This window comes from Nothobranchius furzeri, chromosome 5 (genome assembly GCF_043380555.1).
Source record: "Nothobranchius furzeri strain GRZ-AD chromosome 5, NfurGRZ-RIMD1, whole genome shotgun sequence".
Classification (NCBI taxonomy): Eukaryota; Metazoa; Chordata; class Actinopteri; order Cyprinodontiformes; family Nothobranchiidae; genus Nothobranchius; species Nothobranchius furzeri.
In genome coordinates this window covers 76,290,923-76,313,937 of record NC_091745.1, presented here as the reverse complement: position 1 = coordinate 76,313,937, position 23,015 = coordinate 76,290,923, and the positions used below count along the sequence as shown (strand labels likewise).

At 43.0% G+C, this 23,015-nt stretch overlaps 1 protein-coding gene across 3 annotated transcripts; it reads right to left on the bottom strand.

The window, feature by feature from the left end:
• Positions 1-2,062: 2,062 nt before the first annotated feature.
• pklr (pyruvate kinase L/R) lies at positions 2,063-22,993 on the bottom strand. 3 transcript variants are annotated; one of them, XM_070551147.1, is made up of 12 exons: positions 22,901-22,993; positions 17,750-17,914; positions 15,702-15,793; positions 15,491-15,622; positions 12,998-13,184; positions 11,897-12,170; positions 6,064-6,214; positions 5,259-5,411; positions 4,919-5,085; positions 4,527-4,593; positions 2,478-2,592; positions 2,063-2,388 (listed from the first exon to the last, which is right to left on the bottom strand). In XM_070551147.1, the coding sequence occupies exons 2-12, from the start codon at positions 17,886-17,888 to the stop codon at positions 2,282-2,284; spliced, it is 1,584 nt and encodes a 527-aa protein (XP_070407248.1). In that variant the 5' UTR covers positions 17,889-17,914; positions 22,901-22,993; the 3' UTR covers positions 2,063-2,281. The 3 variants fall into 3 exon arrangements, with proteins under 3 accessions (XP_070407248.1, XP_015806060.3, XP_070407249.1); XM_015950574.3 differs by lacking the exon at positions 22,901-22,993 and adding an exon at positions 21,048-21,196; XM_070551148.1 differs by lacking the exons at positions 17,750-17,914; positions 22,901-22,993 and adding an exon at positions 16,496-16,520.
• Positions 22,994-23,015: the final 22 nt, after the last annotated feature.

Genomic DNA, 23,015 nt, shown 5'->3' with positions numbered 1-23,015 from the left:
TGAACCCAGGTAGCAGTTTTTCTTTAGGATTGAGAAGAGATGCAGGAAGATAATAAACAGACAGGACAGAAAAATAGTCAAATAAAAACAAGTTAGTTTTTGTACCTGCTGGTTGCAACAAACAGACACCATTGAAGGTGATCAGAAGTGAGGAACAGAAAATGAAATAATTATTTTAATGTTTAGAGCAGCAGGAACTCCGAGAGGCTGCAGGCGCATCAATGAGTTTGCAGCCGCTGCGCAGGGGGAGGGGGGAGAGGGCTGAAGCAGAAACTACCGTTGTTAAAAGAAATGTGTTTAACTTTGAAAATGTGGGCGCAATTTTAATTGTCAAAAACTCCAGCGAACCATTAGTTCATTTTGCTCAAATAGAAATTGAGACCTGCTTCTAATACTGGTCCTCTTTCCAATAAAGGCCTGGAGCTTGAAGAGCTTGAGTAAAATACAGGCCCGGGCCTGTATTAGAGGATTTACGGTATTTAATTACTGAAATGAATTATTATTATTTGGTTAATAAAAATTATTATTTATGATAATCAGTAATCTTTAACAGTGACAGAAGGTCATGTGCACTTATACACACCATGCAGGACACAGAGAATCAGGTTAAAGGTAACTGCATTCACACGTCTTTGTTCCATAACAACAAAGCTTTCTATTTCTGAGAGGGCGTGTTCTGAGGTATGTTAAAACCAAAACTCCTCAGTTCAAGTTCAGTTCTTGAGCTCACCAAAATCTCTCCGTGGCGACGAGAGTTCGAGTATCGGGTCGGCCGCTCGAAACCTCTACTAAAAGCTTTTCTGTCACGCTGATAGAATTGCTTCAAAAACAAACGCCATCTGCAACAAGCTGACGCAAACTCCTTCAGAGTTATTGATTTTTGAGACGCAACCAGTTTCATCAGTCGTTGTGACCCGGAGACATCTCAGGACCGATTTGGTCGCACTACGGTTCTTCTACCCACCTCGTGCTTGGAGGTCATCATCCCACCTGACGTCTCGGATCCAAGAAGGGGGTCTCCTAACTGGGTGAGGTAGACACTTCCGACAGATTGCGTCCGTATGCCTGTTTCTTTAAGAATTAACTTAGCTTAGCTGCAGCCCAACTCTTCCACTCAGAACGTGTTTTCTCTCTCTGATAGAAACCTTCTGAGACTACATTCACAAATCCAAACACCCACATTTCATATCTAGTTTTCATCCAGACACAGGTTGCTTTAATATCAAAGCTTTTATTAATTGTCATTTATGAATTGTCTTTTAAATTGTCATCTTTAAATTGTTAGTAATACATTCTTAACTTTTTAAACCTGACTCTTCTTTGGAATAAAACACAGAGTGGTGAATATTTGGTCACTGAACGAGCAAAAATCTCTTTAAATCTTCTGAATTAATAAACTTTTGCTATTAATTTAAATCTCTTAAATAAAACATTAATCTTTGGATTAAAAGCAGACCAAGCCAGTTGGTGTATGAACTTCTATAGTTTATATAAATATCCGTGGATATATTTATATTTGATATAAGTTTCATTTGCCAAGTCGTTTGATCTTTCTCAGAATCTAACAAAGCTGAATAGCACCGCATTAAATTCTAGTTATGTAGATTAACTACGCTACAAGCCTGATTTAAAATCTCCACCGAGGACAAACCTCAACTTTTTGCTACTGCGCTCAGTCTTGTTTTGATTTTTGATCTCCAAGATGAAACTGTCCTTCACGACCTCTCCTGGTGTGCAGACTGATTGTTCCTAACTCAGTGAGACTCACACTAAGCTGTTTCTGTTTCACTTGATGACTGTTTTTCTGATTTTGTGCAGAATGGTATGAAATCTGTTGCTGTAGCTGCAATTGACACAGCTTTTGTGCTCACAAAATTACGTATTTATTTAGATTTTCCTTTAGTTATAACTCACTTTGCATTTTGTACATTTGTTGTGCTGTGAAAAACAACCTGTACTCTCCTACAGAGCTGTGGTAAAAATGAAGCTACAGAAACATTTTTCATTCTTGGTACCAGAGATGAAAAGAAAAGTTAGTGGAGAATAAAATCTGACAACAAAAGAAGCACAGCAGGTTTGTGTTTTATTTAAAGGAGTCATTGCTTTTGGTAAACAGGAATCCAACGATAAGACCGACTCCAGCAGCGCGTTTCTTTCTAGTCACTGGAATTCAAACAGCAAATGCTGCTGCTTTAACTCTTCTGTCTAATGACAAGTTCATCTTTTGAGTCACTTCTTATGGTTTCATCATGTTGCTATTCATCAGGCTTGATTCCAGCTCTTATGGAGCGTTCACTGCTCTCATGATGTTAGTGTGACCAGAACCCGGGATCCAGCCGGTCACCACAATCACCATGTCGCCTGACTTGAAGAATCCTCTGGCTTTCCCTGCGAGGAGGTTGGACAAAGATGTCAAAGAAAAAGGTCAGAAAGTGTTATAGTCAGGCACACACACACACACACACACACACACTGACCTATTTCCATGCCAAAGTTTACTCTACCGTCCACATCATCAGCCCAGACAGGAGCAGGAAGTGGGTGGAAGAGAGCGGGAAAAACACCTCTCAGCAGCTGGGACTGACGGGCGACCTGCACAACATCACAGACGATGTAAAAAATAAGTTGTTTTCAGGATGCACAATATATCGGCATCAATATCGGTATCGGCCGATATTAGTCATTTTTTAACATATCGTTATTAGTCCGGTAAATTAAACAGGGCCGATATTAACAACCAATATTTTTTTCATCTTGTTTCCAATTGTTTATCTGTTTCAGAGAGTGAGGGGGTGATGTGTAATTGTTTAGTCATTTGACCGTGATTGTAATCATCTCAGAAGCGTAAATGTGTGGTGTGTGTACATCCATCCATCCATCCATCCATCCATTCATTTTCTTCCACTTATCCAGAGTCGGGTCGCGGGGGCAGTAGCCTAATTTGAGAGGCCCAGACTTCCCTCTCCCCAGCCAGTTTGGGCCAGCTCTTCCGGGGAAATCCCAAGGCGCCCTGGCCAGGTGAGAGACATAGCCCCTCCAACGTGTCCTGGGTCTTCCGTTAGGTCTCCTGGATGGGCCTGGAAAACCTCACCAGGGAGGCGTCCAGGAGGCATCCTAACAAGATGCCTGAGCCACCTCAACTGGCTCCTCTCGATGTGGAGGAGCAGCGGGTCTACTCCGAGCCCCTCCCAGATGACTGAGCTTCTCACCTTATCTCTAGGGGAGAGCCCAGCCACCTTGTGGAGAAAACTCTTTTTGTGTGTGTGTGTGTGTGTGTGTGTGTGTGTGTGTGTGTGTGTGTGTGTGTGTGTGTGTGTGTGTGTGTGTGTGTACATACTAACGTAAATTCGGCTTTAATAGTTTTCATTCTATACAAAATCTGCTGATTTTAGAAGCATTAATGTCAGTATATGGGTGTTGGTTATCGACCATAACAGTGATATCAATATCAGATATCGGTATCGGCCCAAAAATTTCATATTGGTGTATATCACTAGTTATTTTGTCTTTAATTGTATCCACTTTTGATAATGTATCTCTTAAAAGAAACATGTGACCTTTTTCTTAAGTTATAATAGTTCTATGGTCGACACAAAACAGGAAGTTCTTTGCTCTAAATCCCTCTCACATAAAGTCATCTCAGCTGTTGTATTCTTCACATTTTCAGTACCTTCCAGAATGAGCTGTTTCAGGGCTCTGTCACTTTAAGAAAACAAGCTGGAGTTGGCCACGCCCACCCACACCCCACTTAAACTGCTATAAGCTGAAAAGTTCCAACATCCAGGAAGGGCTAAGAGTAGAGCCGCTGCTTCTACAGCAGCAGCTCTCTTGCACATTCGTTTTTTCCTGTTTGTGACATCACAAACAGAGACTTTTTGAAGCAGCTCTTTTTAGGTGCATAATTCCTCAATAGAAAATAGGTGGATGTGTTTTGTTCATGTTTGGAGAGTTTATAGAGGCAGTAGAGACCCACATGGGGTGCAAAAGGTGAGTTTTGCATATCATGCCTTCTTCAAAGATTCACTTTCTCCCTTCATGAAAACAACCTCCAGTTTCCAGACATATGAATAATGCACAAGGATCTTCACCGAGGTAATTACACATCTTTGGCTTGACATTCTTTCTGTGTTGATGCAACGTGTGAGGCACATGCTGAATTGAATCTGACCTCTGACCTTTACGTAGGATCTAACTGAAGTAATCTGCATTAAACAGCAGATAAAAATAACCCGATTTAAGAAATTAGGCACAAGTTAACAAGTAGTCGTGTATTTGATAAGGAAATGAACTTGGATTAGAGCTTTTTGGTGTTTTTGTGAATTTTAAACTGAAAACAAAACAGCTTCTGTCTTGCTATCTGTTAATCATTCTGAAATATGTTACAGTCCCAAAACACATTTCGACAATGGAGAGTTAATAACTGCATCTTTCACTGTTCAGTTTTGGAAGCACAACTCATCGATCAACACGTGATTTTTAATCCCTGCATGACAAACATGGCTGTGTGGTTCAGAGGCAGATGGTACCTGAGGGCTTCTGGTCACGGCGATGATTGGACAGCGAGGGCGGTACCGGGACAGAAGATGTGCTGACCTGGAAAGAAAGATGGAGGATGAATGTACTGATCACCGGGGATTAGCTTCACTTGGTACAGATTATCCAAACCTTCCACCTCTAGTGTGCACAATCGACACGTTTGTGAAATGTTCACAGCAGGCGTAGCCGTGCAACAAACATGGTGACAGGTAATTCTGCACCCAAACTGCATGCACTGTGCAGTTTCGCAGGCATTAAACTCTGTGGTGACTTACTTCCCTTCACTTAGATTTAAGAAATAACTAAATCCTCTCAGTTTGTGTGAAGGAAGCCGAGGGCTGCAGGCTCACGCAGATGACGGTTGCAGGTTTGGTTTGAATACCTGCCACTGTTGGTGAGGACTATGATGGCCCCAGCACAGCATTTGAAGGAGGACTCAACAGCCCCGATCGCGGTGACCTCGGTGGGGTCGGAGGACAGCGGAGTGAGGCGGCGCAACTCTTCAAACAGCTGCTGGTGGAAAATGGCTGCTTCTGCTTCCCTGCAGATCTAACAGAAAGTTGCGTTGTGGGATAGAGAGTTATCGAGGGTCAGCAAGTCAGATAACAGGGTATCTGCAGGTTTAAGGGAGCCAAATTTAAGACTTTTTAAGACTTTTTAAGGACCCGCGGATACCCTGGATAACAACAAAACAGAGTGGATCTGCACACAGAAACACGCACCAAGTGCATCATCGCAACTGACTCCACAGGAAACCGTCCCTTGGCAGTCTCCCCTGACAACATGACACAGTCTGCTCCATCCAGCACGGCGTTGGCTACGTCGCTGCTCTCCGCTCTGGTTGGACGTGGGTGGGACACCATGCTCTCCAGCATCTAACAGCAACACAAATGCCTCCAGTGTAAGGGACACTAATTAGATCTTTGACAATTTTTATCAAGAGGACAAAAAGTGATGTAGAGCATGCTGGATTTGTGGGAAAGAACCAAAAGAGGAAGTGATGCTGGAATAAAAGAGTGGCCATTCATTCTGCAGCAGGCCAGGATGAATTCCTGAGGTCATTTTTGTGCATCATGACTCAATAAGGGATGCAGGCGCTTGGATAACAAGGTAGCCACAGCGTCGCCTGGGTAGCTGCATGTTTGCATCAGTTAAGAAGCTGTAGATGAAGCTGATAAGTGTGTGTGTGTGTGTGTGTGTGTGGGGGGGGGGGGGTTGTAAGCTCAGGTCTCGAGCAGCAAACCTGCTATAACGCTGTCACTGTGAGTTGAGCGGGGTAGCATAAACAAGAAGCAGCACTGTGACTCAACATGGCTGCAGGAGCGTGTTGCATGTGGGTCTTCAGCTGTGTGTGAAGGATGGTGCATGGAGAGCACAGTGAGGTTAATCTGCACCTTTTAGGCCTCAGTGTAAAATTGCATGGACCTATCTGACACTTGATTGTCTCTAATTGCAGCTAAGAGTCAACATTTGCACATTTCAACACTTCTTTTTCCCTCCTTCCCCTGTACGTGTTTGTGCTCTGACCTGCGTGGCACAGATGACGGGCTTTCCAGCTGAGTTGCAGCGCCCAATCATCATTTTCTGGGCAACAAAGACTTTCTCAGCGGGAATCTCGATGCCCAAGTCGCCCCTGGCAACCATCACGCCATCACTCTCAGCAAGGATCTCCTCAAAACTGACACACAGGTTGAGAGAAAGGGGAAGTCAACGACTCAGCCTTTAAAGAGTTAACAAGCTCACATGTTTCTGGAACACAATTACAGGATTTTACTACATTTGTCTAAATATAGAAAAATAGTAAAATTTCTTTCACACTGCATTGTCACGTAAATCTTTAACAGCCTGGAAATAATATATAAATGTTTCTGCTCTGCGTTATTCTTGTGAATTAATTTTTATTTGATTTGGGACAGTGCATGTTAATGAACATACATGTAGGGTTAGCATGAATGTAAACACGCCAGATATTTGCCTAGGGCTAATTTCCCTCTGTAGTCCCGAGATGGTTGTCACATAAAAGTCCAGTGACGTTAACAAAGAGTTTGTTGACAAGGAAAAATAAATAAATAAATAAATAAAAACATCAATAAGACACAAATATGAGATTCTGGTCACTGCGGACCCGAGGTATTTGTCACTTTGGGGTTCTCTGACATTCGGAAAGTGGTCCAGTGATAATAAAAAGCGGTCCAATGGCATCATTTAAGAGAGCAGTGATAATAAATACTGAGGGGTAAGTCATAACTACATCATATATACAGTACAGTAGTAGGCATATTAGTGAGGATAGCATAGTTGACACTTTTAGCATGAATTATTACAGTTTTTATGGGCTCGACACACGGGAGGCCACATCGCCTCTCCTCCATTCATTTTCAATGAGACATGCGCGACAAAGCGATAATCGCGGGTCTCCCTCCTACCAAGCGAAACGCGAAAAACGTGCGTGTGAAATTTTGCGCTCGTGCACGTGTCGTGCACAGGCGACCCAGCGACGCGATCCCAGAAAGTTGAAACATTTTCAACTTTTCATCGCTGTCGCTCGGACGAGGACCGATCAACGGAGGTTTCATTCACTGACCAATGAGCGGACAGGATGCTCCGTACATCTCCGAGCAAACATGAAGGAGAAGTTGATTATTATTATGTTTTATAGTAAAATCAGAAGTAAGATTTCACACAACTCTAGCAGCACCTTGTGAAACATCATATCTACCGCTTTATTAACTCTGAACCGCTTAAATAACTTTAATTCCCTCCAACCTGACACAGCCAAACAAAACAACGGAAGTTTCGATTTCGCCACGGAACAGAACGCGTAGATGGCTTTGCCGCTGGCCGCGGGTCGCCTCGCGTGTGTCAGGTAATAAAAGCGACGGCGACAAATTTCGCTGATCGCGGTCGTTTGTCGCCTCCCGTGTGTCGAGCCCCTAAGGAGTACACGCTATTAGCATACAGGAATTGCGTTTGTAGTGACAATATCTTGGTTTCATGATTATGTTTTTGCACCCTGGTTACATAGCTGATTCGACCAGAGCCATTTTTTGGTTTCCGATTTGAATGTGGCGAAGGTGAAACATATTCTACTGGATTGGGGGAGGCTGTTCCACTGGTGGCCACCCTGTACTGAGAAGACTTTCTGTCCAAATGTTTTTCCGTAGGGGATCACTAAGTACCCGCGTGATGATGCGCGGGTGGCTCTTTTTGAGGTGCCATTGCATCTAATAAAGTCGCTTAGCGGAGGTGGGGCGAGAGAGTGTAGTACCTTGTATGTTAGACACAAGTTTTTGAGTTTGATTAGATTGTCTAGGTTGAGGAGTTGATGCTTTTTCAACACGTGGCAATGGCGGTGAGCCTCGGGTTTTTTATCAAGCAGCTTTAGGCTTCTTTTGTATTGTGTTATGACCAGTTTTAGTGTAGTCGGGCAGTTGAGCGACCAAGTTGTCAGGCCATATTCTAAGTGGGAGCTGATCATCGCATGAAAGTAGATCTTGGCAGTCTTTGTGTCTAGATTGATCCTGATGTGGTTAAAGTTTTCATTATTGAACTTGAGCATCTGGGTTACTATTCTTATGTGGCTTTTGAACGGTAGCGTTGGGTCTAGGGTAACCCCGAGGTATTTGACCTTTGGTGCTGGCTCAAGTTCTACCCCCTTCAGAAATACATTTGATTTTTGTTGATTTAAACAACGTTTTGTGAAGTACATGCATACGGTTTTGGAGGTATTTAGTAGGAGACAAGATTCATTTAACCAGTCGTAGAACAATGATAGAGCCGCTTTTAGGCCATTGCCAGCCTGTTCGATGTTGTTAGCTTGCAGGTATATGATGGCATCGTCCACGTACATTTGTGTGTAGACATTTTTGCAGACGTCAGATAGGTTGTTGATGAAGAGAGAGAATAATATTGGTCCAAGAACCGATCCTTGGGGAACGCCGGTCTCGCAGTCCAGATCTGTGGATTTTGTTCCATCTAAGGCCACGTACTGTTTATGTTTACTTAGGTAGGAGGCAAACCATTGAAGAGCTTGGCTGGTGATGTTAAATTGAGTCAGCCTGGATAATAGCATGCGATGGTTAACTGAGTCGAAAGCTTTCTTTAGATCTAGAAAGACTGCCCCGACGCAGTGACTCTCGTCCAGCAAGCTTTTCAGGTTCTCTGCTACTACGCACAAGGCTGTTTCTAGAATGATGGGATCTGAAGCCGAATTGCATTCTGTGTATTGATGGTTTGGTATCCTCAAGATGTGTGGTTAGAAGTTTGATTACCCATTTCTCTGCTATTTTGGACACAACCGGGAGTATACTAATGGGGCGATAATTGGCCGTGTCAGTTCTAGCGCCTGATTTGAATATTGGGGTGACTGCTGCGATTTTCCAATCTGATGGGACAGTGGAGCTTTCGAAAGACATGTTTAGTACGTGTGTTATTGGACGAATAAGGAGGTCTCTGTGTTCTTTTAAAAAGCTGGTAGTTAGGCCAAATGCGTCAACGGGTTTTGAGTTTTTTAGGTCCGCAATTATCTTAGCCACCTCCGTGTCTGTGGTTTGGGTGATTGTCAAAAGGTTCTGATCGGTATCTTTTGTGTTTGCGATGGGGATGATGGGGTTGAACTTCTGACTGATCTCCTTGACTGAGTTTATAAAAAAGCTGTTTAATGTGCTGGCAATGGATGATGGTTCTCTAATAATGGTGCCATTAACATGTTTGGTTACTTTGATGTTTTTGTTTGAGTGGCGGCCTAGGAGTCTATTTAGGTTTTGCCAGATGAGTTTACCATTGCCGTTGGCATTCGTTATTAAATTAATGAAGAAGGTAGCTTTGGCTTGTTTTAGGCTTAGTGTTATCTTGTTTCGCATTGAAGTGAAACGCTGTCTGTCCAGAGTTAGTCCTGTTTGCAGGTATTGTTTTAGGAGTAGATCTCTTTTTTCATAAGGGTTTTGCATTCATTGTTTACCCACGGCAGAGCGGGTGTTTTATTTGCGCACTGTCAGCCTTTAGAGGAGTAAGTAGATATAACATTTTTGAGTGAGTTAGTTAGGTGGCCATTACAGAATTGTGGGTCTTTACTGTGCAGTAGAGGTTCCCAGTCGGTCGATTTTAGCGCTTCTGCTACATTATCTCGCTGATTTCTTGGAATAAATTCATAGAACGATCTATTATTGGAAGAACTGCATGAGTTATTTTCTGTCCGTGCTTTTGTAAGCTTTCTGGTAAATAAGATAAAGTTGTGGTCTGAGACGCCCGTTATAAGGTTGTGGGTGACTGTCAACTATATGTAGAAATGGATGAGAAGAATGCGGGCTTGCGATTGGCTGCATGTTTAGATGACGTGAAGGGCTGGCTGGCATCCAACTTCTTACAGTTAAATGAAAAGAAGTCTGAGTTTATTGATTTTGACCCCCGCAACCACCATGGCTCTCACCCTGTTTGTGACCTTTTAATCCTCAACCCCAAACAGTGTGTGACAAGTCTCAGGGTAAAGCTGGATGCTGAACTCTCAATGGCCCCACAGATAAACTCCGTAGTGAGGTCTTGCTTTTATCTGCTTCGCCGCCTTACTCGCCTCAGACAAATTCTGAAACGGAGGCATTTGGAGTCAGTCATCCATGCCTTCATTACCTCTGGCCTTGACTACGCAAACGCCCTCCTTGTTGGTGTTCCGGTCTCTGCCCTGAATCGGCTGCAGGTCGTCCAGAACGCTGCTGCCAGGTTCTTGATGAGTACACACCGACGTAGCCATATTACCCCTGTCCTGGAACATCTTCACTGGCTCCCTGTCATTTTCAGAGTACAGTTTAAGTTATTGACTTTTGTATTTAAAGCACTCAACGACCGGGCACCTCCCTATCTCTCTGACCTGCTCATTCCATATATACACCACGTGCACGTTGAGGTCGGCTGACCTTTTCCTGCTGTGTACGCCGCGGATGCGATACAAATCACGGGGTGAGCGAGCATTTGTGCATGCTGCCCCAAACCTGTGGAACTTGTTGCCCATTGGAGTTCGGCAGGCTCCATCACTGGCGGTTTTTAAATCTCGTTTAAAAACCCACTTTTACGCTTTGGCTTTTAGACAGTGACTCGTTTTAGTGTTTTAATGTGTTCTTAGTATTCATCATGTTTTATCTGCTTTTGATCTGTATTTTTATCCTCTGTTTTAGTTCCTTAGAATGGTTGCGTTTTGTTTTAGCCTGTGCAGCACTTTGGGCAGCTCCCATGCTGCGTTTTAAACGTGCTTTATAAATAAACTATGGTATGGTATGTGAAGGTATAATTCAATTCATCCATTATGAGCTTTTTTACAGCCCCAGTTTATGTTGAAGTCACCCATTACAATTATCTCGTTGGATTTGTTGTTTACACTGTTATGTTTGATTAGCGCTCGTAGTTGTTCATAGAATTTTTTTTTTTTTTTTGCAGATGGAGGACGGTATACATGGTAAATGGTAAATGGCATGTATTTGATATAGAGCCTTCCAGAGTCCTGGAACCCCCCAAGGCGCTTTACAACACAACCAGTCATTCACCCATTCACACACACATTCACACGCTGGTGGGGATGAGCTACGATGTAGCCACAGCTGCCCTGGGGCGCACTGACAGAGGCGAGGCTGCCGAGCGCTAGCGCCACAAGTCCCTCTGACCACCACCAGCAGGCAACGTGGGTTAAGTGTCTTGCCCAAGGACACGACGACAGCGACAGACTGAGCGGGACTCGAACCTGCAACCTTCCGATTACGGGGCGAGCACTTAACTCCTGTGCCACCGTCGCCCAGTACAGACAGATAAGTGTGAAAGGGAGATTTTAACAGAATTATGTTCTATTTCTACTTCAGTTGGAGAATCGAGTATAGAGAATTTAAGCTGTTTTTAAAGTAAACTGTTATTCCTCCTCCTCTCGCTCCGGTTCTATCTTTCCTGAATACTGTGTAGTCCGGAAAGGTAACTGCAGATTTAGGAGAGGAGCTCGTGAGCCAGGATTCAGATTCCCAGGACAGTGATATTAGTGTGAAATGTAATCTTCATGATCCAGTCGAAAATAAAATCCCAGTGAATTAAATCTGTGGTTAACCGCTGTCAGCAGCCGGTGAGCAGAAATAGAAAACATGAGATAAGTAATTGAAGAAGGAGAGCGGCGATGTAAACTGTGTCAGATATTTTAAGTGGTAGCAATAATTTACTCAGACAACCAGAGAGAGCGGGATCGCTTATCAAACGTATCAAATGCACATCTGAGAAATGTCACTTCTTCACTCAGCAGGGAAACCAGTCAGGCCACAATCTCTGGGAGATTTACGAGTCCTGTCACAAGTCTCGTGACGTGTTTGGTTTTCATTTAAAATGGTCTACTCACTGCTGAACCCCTTGCCGGCTCTCCACCTTGCTGATCACTTTGATGTGTCGCCCGTGGGCACCCAAAGCTCGTCGTACATCCTTTACGTCCTGAGCTGAACGGATGAAGCTGGCAAACACCATGTCCACGCCGTGAGACACCCCGAACCTTAGGTCGGCCTCGTCCTGAACGCTGACTGCCTGCATCCCGATCAGGTTGCACCCGGGAAGGTTCACGCCTTTACAGCTGCAGAGCATCCCTCCTGCCTCCACCACAACATCCACCCAGTCTGAGCCTGCAGCGACCAGACCAGCAAAACCAGAGTAAGGCATGAAAAGATGCAGCATCCCACCCGGCTATCTGAGTGTTTGACACGGAAGTGGACTGATCATGATTTGTGCTTCTGTTGAAGTCAATTTTTTACAATTGAAACTTTGCAGCTGCCTGCCTGTGGAGTAATTACAACCAGAAAACCCCTGGGACACATCTAGTTACAAACTACAGGTTCTTAATCTATAAATGGATGAATATAACCAATTTTATATGTGTAAGATGCAAAAGTGTTGAAAACATGCCAATCATGTTTTTATCTAATCCTGATCTTATGAGACACCTAACCCTTCGTTTTATGTTTTTATTTGTTTTTTTGCACTTTGATATTGTGAAACCATAATATGCACAGAAATCTTTACTATTGTGTTACTATTAAAATTAACATAATTATTTCTATTCAAGTTTGGTTATATAGCGCCAAATCACGACAAGAGCCGTCTCAAGGCACTTCACATGGTAAACATTCCAATACAGGTCAGTTCATTAAGCCAATCAGTAAAAAGTTTCCTATATAAGGAACCCAGCGGGTTGCATCGAGTCACTGACTAGAGTCAGAGTCTTTACAGCGATCCTCATACTAAGCAAGCATTTAGCGACAGTGGAGAGGAAAACTCCCCTTTAACAGGAAGAAACCTCTAGAGGATCCTGGCTCAGTATAAGGAGCCATCCTCCACGACTCACATCCTTTCAAGACTCAATGAGCTGTTTCTCCATAATGAACTATTTTTATATAGTTCTTGTGTTTAGGTTGGAAATTTAGTGAAATCAAACTCATAAAAATGTTTTTACCTATTTCTAACACTTTGAGAGCGAGGAGGCCATCATCAATGTAGATTTTTCTTCCCTTCTCCAGGACTTTAGGCAAGCTGGGATAGTCCACCCAGATGATCTTCCCGTCTGTCTTGTCTTTGTCGCTTTCTGCTGTCACCACTCGCACATGGCTGCCTTTCTCCAGCTCCACCTCCCCTTCCACTTTCTGTGCATGGTGCAAACACACACACACACACACATGCAAACACAAATAAATAATTAAATACACTGTTGAGGAAAAACACATTTTCAGAAACACAAAGCACTTGTGGCATTTTTCTGTCAGCTCGCCTGTCCTTGCAAACCAAAGCTGTGACTCATCAAAAGCTCGACTGTTACTGAAAACAGAGTTTGTAGAATAGGCTGATGATTTTAGGGCATCTATGACATAAAATAAAAAGAAATCAAAATAGTGAAGGTATTGCATTGAGACTTGGTATCAGCAAATATTTACTTTTTTCAAAAACAGTCTTTATTTAAAGACCAAGTTCACTTGTTTTTTCAACACAATGGCAGTGGTCTTTTGTATGAATTATTGCCTTGTTGATCTCTGTAGGAAAACAGCTCTGGTGCTCCTGTTTCAGGAGGTAAAAGTTAGCCAGAGCAGAGGTGAAGAGAACACGGGGTGTTTCTCAATGTCAAGGCGCCTGGCCTTGTGAGGCGATGTCTTGCGAGGCCAGGCTCCTTGCTTACGAGGACGCTGTCCTTCCTTGTTCAAAGAAAATGGTTAAATGGTACCGACTTGCATCACGTGACCGCGGCTTCCACGGCGGTCACGTAACGTCACGTGACACGGGAGGTAACGTTATATTTTAAATGTATTAGTTTCAATATAAATATATAACGAGTCTTTTAGTTTTTTAATTGTGTATATGTTTATTAAATTAAAAATATAAGCGAGTTACTACCCGCTAGCCACCGAAGCTGCAACTACTAAGCAACTAACCAACCATAGATAACTTCTTTGGATCTAAAAAAAAAACATTTAAAATGAGTCGGCTTACTTTTACACTTCAAAATTGTCCCCGAAGTAGCTGTCGGCTTCTGATCCGCCATCCTTTTGAAAATACCGCAGTGTATTCTGGGTAATTTTTACCAAGGCTAGGCTGCAAGACACCTCCCGTGTATCCTCGCTCAGCTAGCTAATCGGCTAACAAACGGAGAACACACACCTCGGTAGAAGGTTGCAGGTTCGATCCCGGCTACGGACAGAGAACTCTGCTGTTGTGTCCTTGGGCAAGACACTTAACCACCTTGCCTGCTGGCGGTGGTCGGAGGGAGCGGTGGCGCCTGTTCTCGGCAGCCTCGCCTCTGTCAGTGCGCCCCAGGGCAGCTGTGGCTACATTGTAGCTCATCACCATCAGTGTGTGAATGTGTGTGTGAATGGATGAATGATACACTGTAGTGTAAAACACTTTGGAGTCCTTACTCTGAGAGGCGCTTTACAAGTGCGGGTCATTTATCATTTAGAACATGATTGGAAGACGTCTTGGCAGCTCCCAATGACGTATCTCCTAGGCAGCCGGGGCGGGGCCAAGACATCAAGGCAAGGTTCCTTGGCATTGAGAAGCACCCACGGTGGGATTTGGAGTCTTATTTCCTGATATTCAAGTATCTCGCTTCTGATTGGTTAACAGCAACCTACCACTGACTCAGCTTTGAAACGTTGATGTTTTATCTCCACAAATAACACAAGCCAGCAGGAGTTCTGCCATGTTGTTGAGCTGCTAATGCTAAAAGTTAACTTCTACTAGCCAAGACGTTCTCTGCTGTTTCCTGGATGCTAACCCAACAACAGCCTTCCCCAAAGGGAGTCAAGATGGGTGAGTCCATGAATGTTTTCAGTATGACGTAGATTTGATTGTCTTTTCTAATTTGAGCATTTCCCCGTCTACTTTCTATCGGCGGCAAATTCAGGAAACAGGGGTAGAAGACTATTTTCATATTCAGCTTGCATGTTAAAAAAAAACAAGTTTATCAGTGAACTTGGTCTCTAAATCTGGAGATGTGTTTTTGTTCAATGATGTCAATAAATAATAATAAAACTAAAACAGTGTCAGCAAACAAAAAGAAGGAACAAGCTCAAAGTTATCTAGAACAGAAGAGGGCAAGTGACACAGTTTAAACTTCTAAATAAACTAAAGTGTTGATTGGAGGAAGCACTGGAGACGAGGCTGAGTGTTGGAGATCACGTGTCACGCAGAGCTTTTTGTAAGCTAATCAAGACACGAAGAGGCTGCCAACAGCTCGGAGGTATTTCTTCGGCTATGGAGATGGCAGGCAACAGAAAACACAAACACCACCAACACAATAAGATGTTGATAAAAATGCAACACATCACCCGCCCACAGCTGTTGTTTTTCAAAGACAACCTGCAATAAATGAAGTCGACATGTTTTCTGCACCTCCTCCATCTGACTGCGTGTGGCTGCTTGATTACACAGCTTGATACACGAAACATAACATGTTCACCCCTTTCACTAATCCGGTGCGGATCTCCGGACCCTTCGTGTCCAAAGCGATGGCCACTGGTCGATAATACAAGGGGTCAGAGGTTATGGTCTCCACTGCCTCTCTGATGTTTTTGATGGTCTCACTGTGGTACTAAAAGACAGAAAAAACAGAGTTTTATGCGTCTGGGTGAAGAAGAAAAAAACAAAGCGTAAAGTGTATGGATACTCACTTCATGAGAACCATGAGAGAAGTTTAGGCGAGCGATGTTCATGCCGGCCTTCACCATCTCCTGGAGCTTGGGGATTGATTGAGATGCAGGACCTGAAAAATGGCACCACATAGTGTATGTGTGGGATGCCCCGTCGACTGTCACTGTCTATTGGAGATGCCGTGGTGGCCGACCGCCATTTAAGACAGATTAGCCCCCAGTGCATTCATTTCTACTGAGGGAGGTGTCAAGGTTGGAGGTGAGTGAACACACCTCACTCACATGCTAAGTAATTGCAGATGGGCGGAACCGGAGAGCAACTAGCTGTTTGCCATCAAGCGGCTGGCTTCTTAAGGAGCAGGGAGACACACCTCAGCGCTGGATGATTACTCAACCTTGGTAGTGCTACCTGAGTGTCACGAGCCCTTATTTTCGATCACGACCAGATTATCTTCCGAGCCTCATTCTGAGTACCTCATGTGCCTTCTCCCTCTCCTTACAGGTCACAGCCTCCACCTACAGAGCCTGCAATAATTCTGAATTCACGCCCGTCTCTCAGCTCCCCAGCCAAGCCTGACCGACCCGCTCTCCGCCGCCCTCTGCATCTTCCTGGACTCTGAGAATCTCCCGAGTTTCACTCTGCCCCGCTTAGCTCCTGCCACTCACCTGCCAACCGGACATCCCCCCTTCCCGAGTCCCGAACCTCGTTCATAAGGATTGGACTAAAAGGACTGAACAGAGTTCCTGAAATTCACCTTGCCTTTCCATGGTGCTCTTTTAGTTACCTTAGAGATAATAAATTATTATTTACTCACCTTAATCCCTGTGATCTGAGTTGATTCTGTATGTCCTGGGTCAGACAGCTAAAACCCAACATGACAGAAGGTGCTTATCCAAGTAAAAAACACGTTTTATCCATTTTTTCACAAAATCAAACAAGGTATGGTATGATGAATAAAATATAATTAAATAAAAATGAATATTAAATATGAAACCCTATCAGGTAGGCTTGAAAAGTCACTAGTAATCCCACGTGATCTGTTTTCAATAGTACGCTGGTTGTTGTAACCGTAGGCTGCACAGAAAGGGGCATCGTTGCTCACTCTGCATTGACTTTAGAGTGTGAAGAGACCCATCCAACATGGCGGTGACGCTGTTACACCCTCCAGCGCCCAATGGGGCGTCTACGCATTCATGTCTACGATTTGCACAGCTCAATCTCATACAGACGAGTGTTGTGTTTGACGCGTTTTTATTTCTTAAAAACTCACCTCACACCGCCCAGAGTTTCTTCTTCAAAACTCGTGTTAAATAACGAGCGTCATGCGCGCCGTATTTTTCATCGTAAGATGAAAATTTTAATTCAGTTGTCACAGTGGAAAAGTTCAGCAGACATGTTTGTTTGCACGTTTGCCGCTGCGTGCCTGCACACTGTGAGAAAAAGGAGGGAGAGGCGACACGATGTTCAGAGTCTCTACAGACTCCACAGTAGCAGCGACAGTCAACTGGTCTGATTCGCTCTGAAAGACGTTGATCACAATTTGCAGATCTCATTTTTTAAACAGAGACCGGGCGGGTGCAGCCATCATGCGTCACTCAATACAGCGTTCGTGCAGAAACTCGCCGAGGAACTTTTATCCGCTGCACTTAAATTACTCAAATGTGTGAAAAATGCATTATTTTATGGAAAAAATAAACCGAAACGGTACGCAAGTGGACCGAACCGAACTGCCCCAATCAAAACGGTTCAAATAACCTCTGTTAACCGTTGCACCCCTAATAAATGTATATATATATATATATATATATATATATATATATATATATATATGCTCTATTCAATTAAGTAGAGCAGGTGGCCCCTCCTTTGATGCTGGCCTACAACCTCCCCTGTTAGCTGCTTTCAAATGTAATAAAACGTAATTCCTGTCTCTGTAAGTGTTACTTAAGCACTTTTAATGACAAACTCTTTAATTTCCTTTTTGGAACTGCAGGAGAAAGCTGAATGTGCCAAAACCCTGCCATGAGAACTGAAACTGAGACAGCCTGCTCCTGGCTGCAGCACTCACCAATGGTGCAGATTATGCTGGTGTTGCGCGCCGTGATTGGCTCTTGGTCGATGTCCAGCAGACAGAGATGCTCCAGGAAAGTGTCAGCCATGCTGGCATCGAGCTGCTGGCGCTGAATGAAAGAGTCCGGCATTGTCATCACATCCGAGTAGCGCCTGATGCGAGCTACAGCAACAGAAAAACGTCGTTGGTGAGGTGAAGCTAATCACGAAGCTTTGCTTTCAAATCCACATGGGGGGATAAGGCAGCTGTTGTGGAGATGACCCTTTTAGTTTGTGTTTTATTGTTAAAGCAAAGAGAGAACGAAGATTTATCATCTCCAGGTGCCAGATAGAATTCCTGATGTTCAGCTTCACTCCCCTCCTGAGCAGAAAGATGGTGGTAAAACAGAGGAAAGCTGATAATAATGGAGAAAATGTTTGAAATCTGACACATTTAAAGCACAATATAGTAATAGATACTCATAAAAGCTCCCACAGTTAAAGGCAGGATGGTTTTCAGTGAATATCACTGGATGACACAGATTATTTCTTTTATTTTGTTATTCAGTGAAGCAGAAATAAGCTGAAATAGGACATGTTGCTTCTCAAAAGAAATATCCAGACTAAGACAGCAAGGCTGAGTTGTGTTGTTCTTTTTGAACGAGCAGAAACAAAATTAAAGAAATTCCTTTGGAATATTGAAAAACTTGCAGTAAAATGCTCATAATAAAAAAAATAAGATAGCTCTAAAGTACAAATTCACAAAACAGTGAGGCAACATGAAAGGATCTGAAAGGTTTGGAGTTCAAATCCCAAAATGTGACTAAAGGAATCCAGCATCAAATGCTTTAATAATAAATGAAGCAGTATGTTTATGAATAAATGAAGTATGATATGTTTATTTATTTGGCAGATGCTTTTATCCAAAGCGACTTACAAGTTACAACCTGTAGAGGATGTTGTGATCTGTGGGGGAAACCGTGGTACCCGGAGGAAACCCAGCATGCATGGGGAGAACACGCAACTCCACGCAGAAGGGCCACAGCCGAGTTTCGAACCTGCAACCTTCGTGCTGCGAGGCAACAGTGCTAACCACTGCGCCACCATGCAGCCCCAGTAGAACATTAATAAGTCGAAAGTTATGATGAATCAACGCAATCACTGAAGCTATTTGAGTCCTAAAAGTTCAGTGATAAAAACCCTAATAAGGTTGAATCCGGAGTGCTTATTTTCACTATTTGATCAATTGTTGCTTTAAAGAAGAAAACAGCTCTGGCGCTCCTGTTTGAGGAAGTATCCAGAAGAGTGGGGAACAGAAGGTGGCAGGTGAGTCTTCTTTCCAGATATTCAGACGTCTCACCTCTTATTGGCTAACAGCAGCGTGACTCTACCGCTGACTGTTTGCTCTGCAGCGTTGACGCTTTATGTCCTCACATAACACAAGCCTGAAGGAGTGCTGCCGTGTTGTAGAGTTGCTAACGCTAACGGTTAGCTTCTACTAGCTGAGATGTTCTCTGCTCTCTCTTGGATGCTAAATCAACAACAGCTTACTGCAGCCTTGAACCAAGAGACACAGAATAAAAAAAATACTATTTTATTGTTTAAAGAAAAAAATACAGATATTTACACTAAGAAATCTTCTGGAATGGGTTGGGAATGTTTCACCCACGGACAACTCATAAATCAACTACCAAGGTAAAGTGAAAAAGTTCTAGATGTTTAATGGAGATTCAACTAGAGCCAGTGAGTAATGGTTTGAGACTTGACCACCAGCAGATCATGTCTCTCATGTTAAGGCTTCACTAGGAGCTTTGATCCTGAACAGTGAAATCCATTTTGAAGGATGTCACAGTCGGTCAAACTCGCAGTTTTTAGGGAGGACAGAATAAAGACGCTGCGAGCAACCTGACAGACAAGGTCAGTGGAAACAAAGCAACACGGATGGAGGAGGTGAGGGCACAGAAGGTGAGAGCCCGTGGATTCAACGGCAGCCTTTTTTAAGAACCTCCTGACAAACGCCTCTACATATTTTTTATTTGAGTGCGTCAGTTGTGAAATATCTTAAACTAAAACAAAGCCTTGAAATATCCCCAGGAAGATTGATGACTGGGAGGTTTTGAACTCCCAGTGCTCGTCGATCCAGCAGATTCAGGCGCTGTCAGTTTTGACTTTTTCACTTTGTGTCTTATTCTCCGTCTCTGCACCTCCCTGTGACCCAGTTCTGCCGCTCTGCTGCACACATCATTACGAGCCCCACTGAGATCTTCCTCTGACACTCCACCCTGCCTGTACACATGGAAACACTCACATCCATTCCTGTTCTTAGAAAGGTTGGCTAAAAATAAAGCAGACGCCAGGTCAAAGACATTAAAGTTGCAAAATAGCCGCGTGTAGAGTGACATCACCGATAAGAGAGGTGAACCTGTTGATGACCACCCACAGCAGGAATCATCCACCTACGGTTGGCCTTATGCAGGTCAGCGTGTCTTTGTGCACAATCAGCTCAGAAAGAGGGGAACGTCATTTATTAAACCACCGAGTAATTCCCATTGCTCCCCACGGGGATGGGTCAATGTGGGGGATGATGACATTGAGACCTTGATGTTTGAATACTTTTATGTGAAACCCCTCAGAACATCACTAATCAAGTTCTATGCCAACAATTCCAGCGGCGTGCTCAAATGGGGGCCATGGCCACCCCTGGAAAATTCAGGGCCACCACACTGGCCCCCCAAGGGAGTCCAACCCCCTTTAAAAAAACATTAATTAATCAGCCTCAATCAAGACATAATTTTTAAAGAAATCAATAAATACATCAGTTTAAATGCATTTTAAATAAATACTTTAGGTAATAAATCACAATTGTATACAAATATATAAAACGGTGAGCCTCAGTGACATATATGTGTGTTAGCGTGTCACTGAAGCTCATCGTTTTGAGGAAAAAATGTTATATATGAATTTATGTAAAAATTCCAAGACTTTTTGCATATTTTTTTTAGAAAATTTGTCTTATTTTTAACGTTTGTGCTTCTCGAATTTGGGGTAAATATATTGGATGCATAGGCCTTTTGATTTTTAATGAAAAAGAAAAAGGAGCAACACCTTGCACAGCTGCAGGTCAAACTCTCCCAGAGTTGCTAGAGGGACCAATTTGGTGCTTCACCCCAAAAATTTTACAGGCACCCCATGCAAATTTTCTGGAGGCACTACTGCATGTAGCGTCGGCAAAAACAACCTCTAAATGGTCATTTTTAGAATTTAACACCATAATAAAGCTTTATTAAATTTGACAAATGAACAATAATTCTACTTACCCATGTTCATCAAACTCTCCATCCCAGTTCTGTTTTAGAGCTTTAATTTGTTAGAATTTTCCTCTTTTGTGTTATTTTCTAGTGTCAGAGTTGCACGCTCGTCTATTCTAACTCTGAGTCACCTGAACAAGCCTTTTTCATTCAATTTTAATCTTTGACCCCAGCTGCCCACTCTATCACCCCTCCCCCTCACACCATTTGGAGCTAAAAATAGCAAAAACTTTGTATCCAAAAAATAACAAAAAAACCATTGGGGAGCTCCAAGCTCCAAATCCAACATGCAAACATGTATTACTATAGTTTTACTTCAAAAAGACTGTATTAATATATATTTTTTCGCACTTTGTGCTTTATTTATTGATTTGTCTGTTGACAACTGGCAAGAAGTTAGAATAATCAATGTTTTTCTTGTCAAATTTTTCAGACTCAATCATTCATCAACCACATCTTAGAAAAGTCATGATTTTTCATTATCTGAACCAACAATACAAAACTGGGGATGAGGCTTTTACAATCATCAGATTGTTAAAAATAAAAACAAAGAAATAATAAATTAAAAGCTGGAGTTTTTTTTTTAGTGATGAACCGCACCTGCAGACCCTAATGAAGGCTGAGGAGACATTTCAGCTGTTGGATTAGGCGAGGAGATAAGTTTCACTTTGGGTTTTACTAACGGACACTAGGGGATGCTGAAAGTAAGCCAAAACTCCCAAGTCTCCCTTTAACCCTCCCACTGTCCGAATGGGTGACCCCACGAGGAAAGTTGACCATTGAGCAGGATTGATGGTTTATCCCTTGAGGTCCATATGGCAGGGGGGAGGAGTGAGCACCACCTCACCCCTGCCACGTGGACCCAAGGGATGAACCATCAACCTGCTCAATGGTCAACTTTCCTCGCGGGGTCACCCATTCGGACAGTGGGAGGGTAAAACATCCAAAGCCTCCCTTTGGACTCCAGCTGAAACGGCTCATTATGGAAGGTACTGAAACTGTCAAGAATAAATCAGCTGCAGTTGCTTAATGTGAGAGGGGTTTAGTGAAAAGAAGTTCATAAACTTGTTTTGTATCAACCATTGAACCATTATAATTATTATAACTGAAAAAAATCATAACATTTCTCCTTTTAAGCAAACCAAAAGAAAGCTGAAGGATGAGTAACAGCTTTAACAGTGAATTCGAAAACAAATCGGTGCACCAGACATTATTTAAAGGTTTCACGGTGTTTATCTGTGTGATAGGTTTGTTTTTGTCCTGGCAGTTTACTTTCTGTTTTCTTCTTAAACATTTGGATGTTTTGAACTTATAAAATGTAATCTATAAGAACCCTTTGTTGTACAAATGTGAAACAAATGAGACAACATGTGGAAGAGACGCCTCGTCTTCTCACTGACACCGTTTACTCTGCAGGGCTGTATCCATGCAGAGTCACGTACAATCCCACTCCGGCCCAGCGTGTAAATCTTTAGCTCCAAGACAAACAAAACCTTTGTTCAACCGGCCAAACACACACCTCACACCATACAGCGACGCTGCAGACTCTCTGCAGATGTTGCAAAGGTCACTTTTTACACCTGAACACCAAAGTCCAACACTACGGTAACAAATTTAAATGTACATCCACTAAAAGTAGCACTGAAAGAGACGTGCAGCAAAGTTTTTCTCTTTAGATTTCTCTTCCTTTTTGGGGAAAAGCAAACTTTAGATCCTCAGCCAAACAAGGAAGATATTTGTTTCCCTTTAAAAAGAGACATCTTGTTACATAACAATAGGATGTAGAAAGACGCCTACAGATCAGACTGAACTACATAAAAAAGGAAAGGAAAGTTTAGATCTTAGGAGAGAAAACAACCAACCTGTTGAACGCAGCAAGAAGCAGGTCTGACAGGTAAGAAGGAAGGAGACAACATTGTTAAAGGGTGCGTTAGAGTGAGTACTAGCGCCATCTGATGGGCAAAAATGATAACAGAT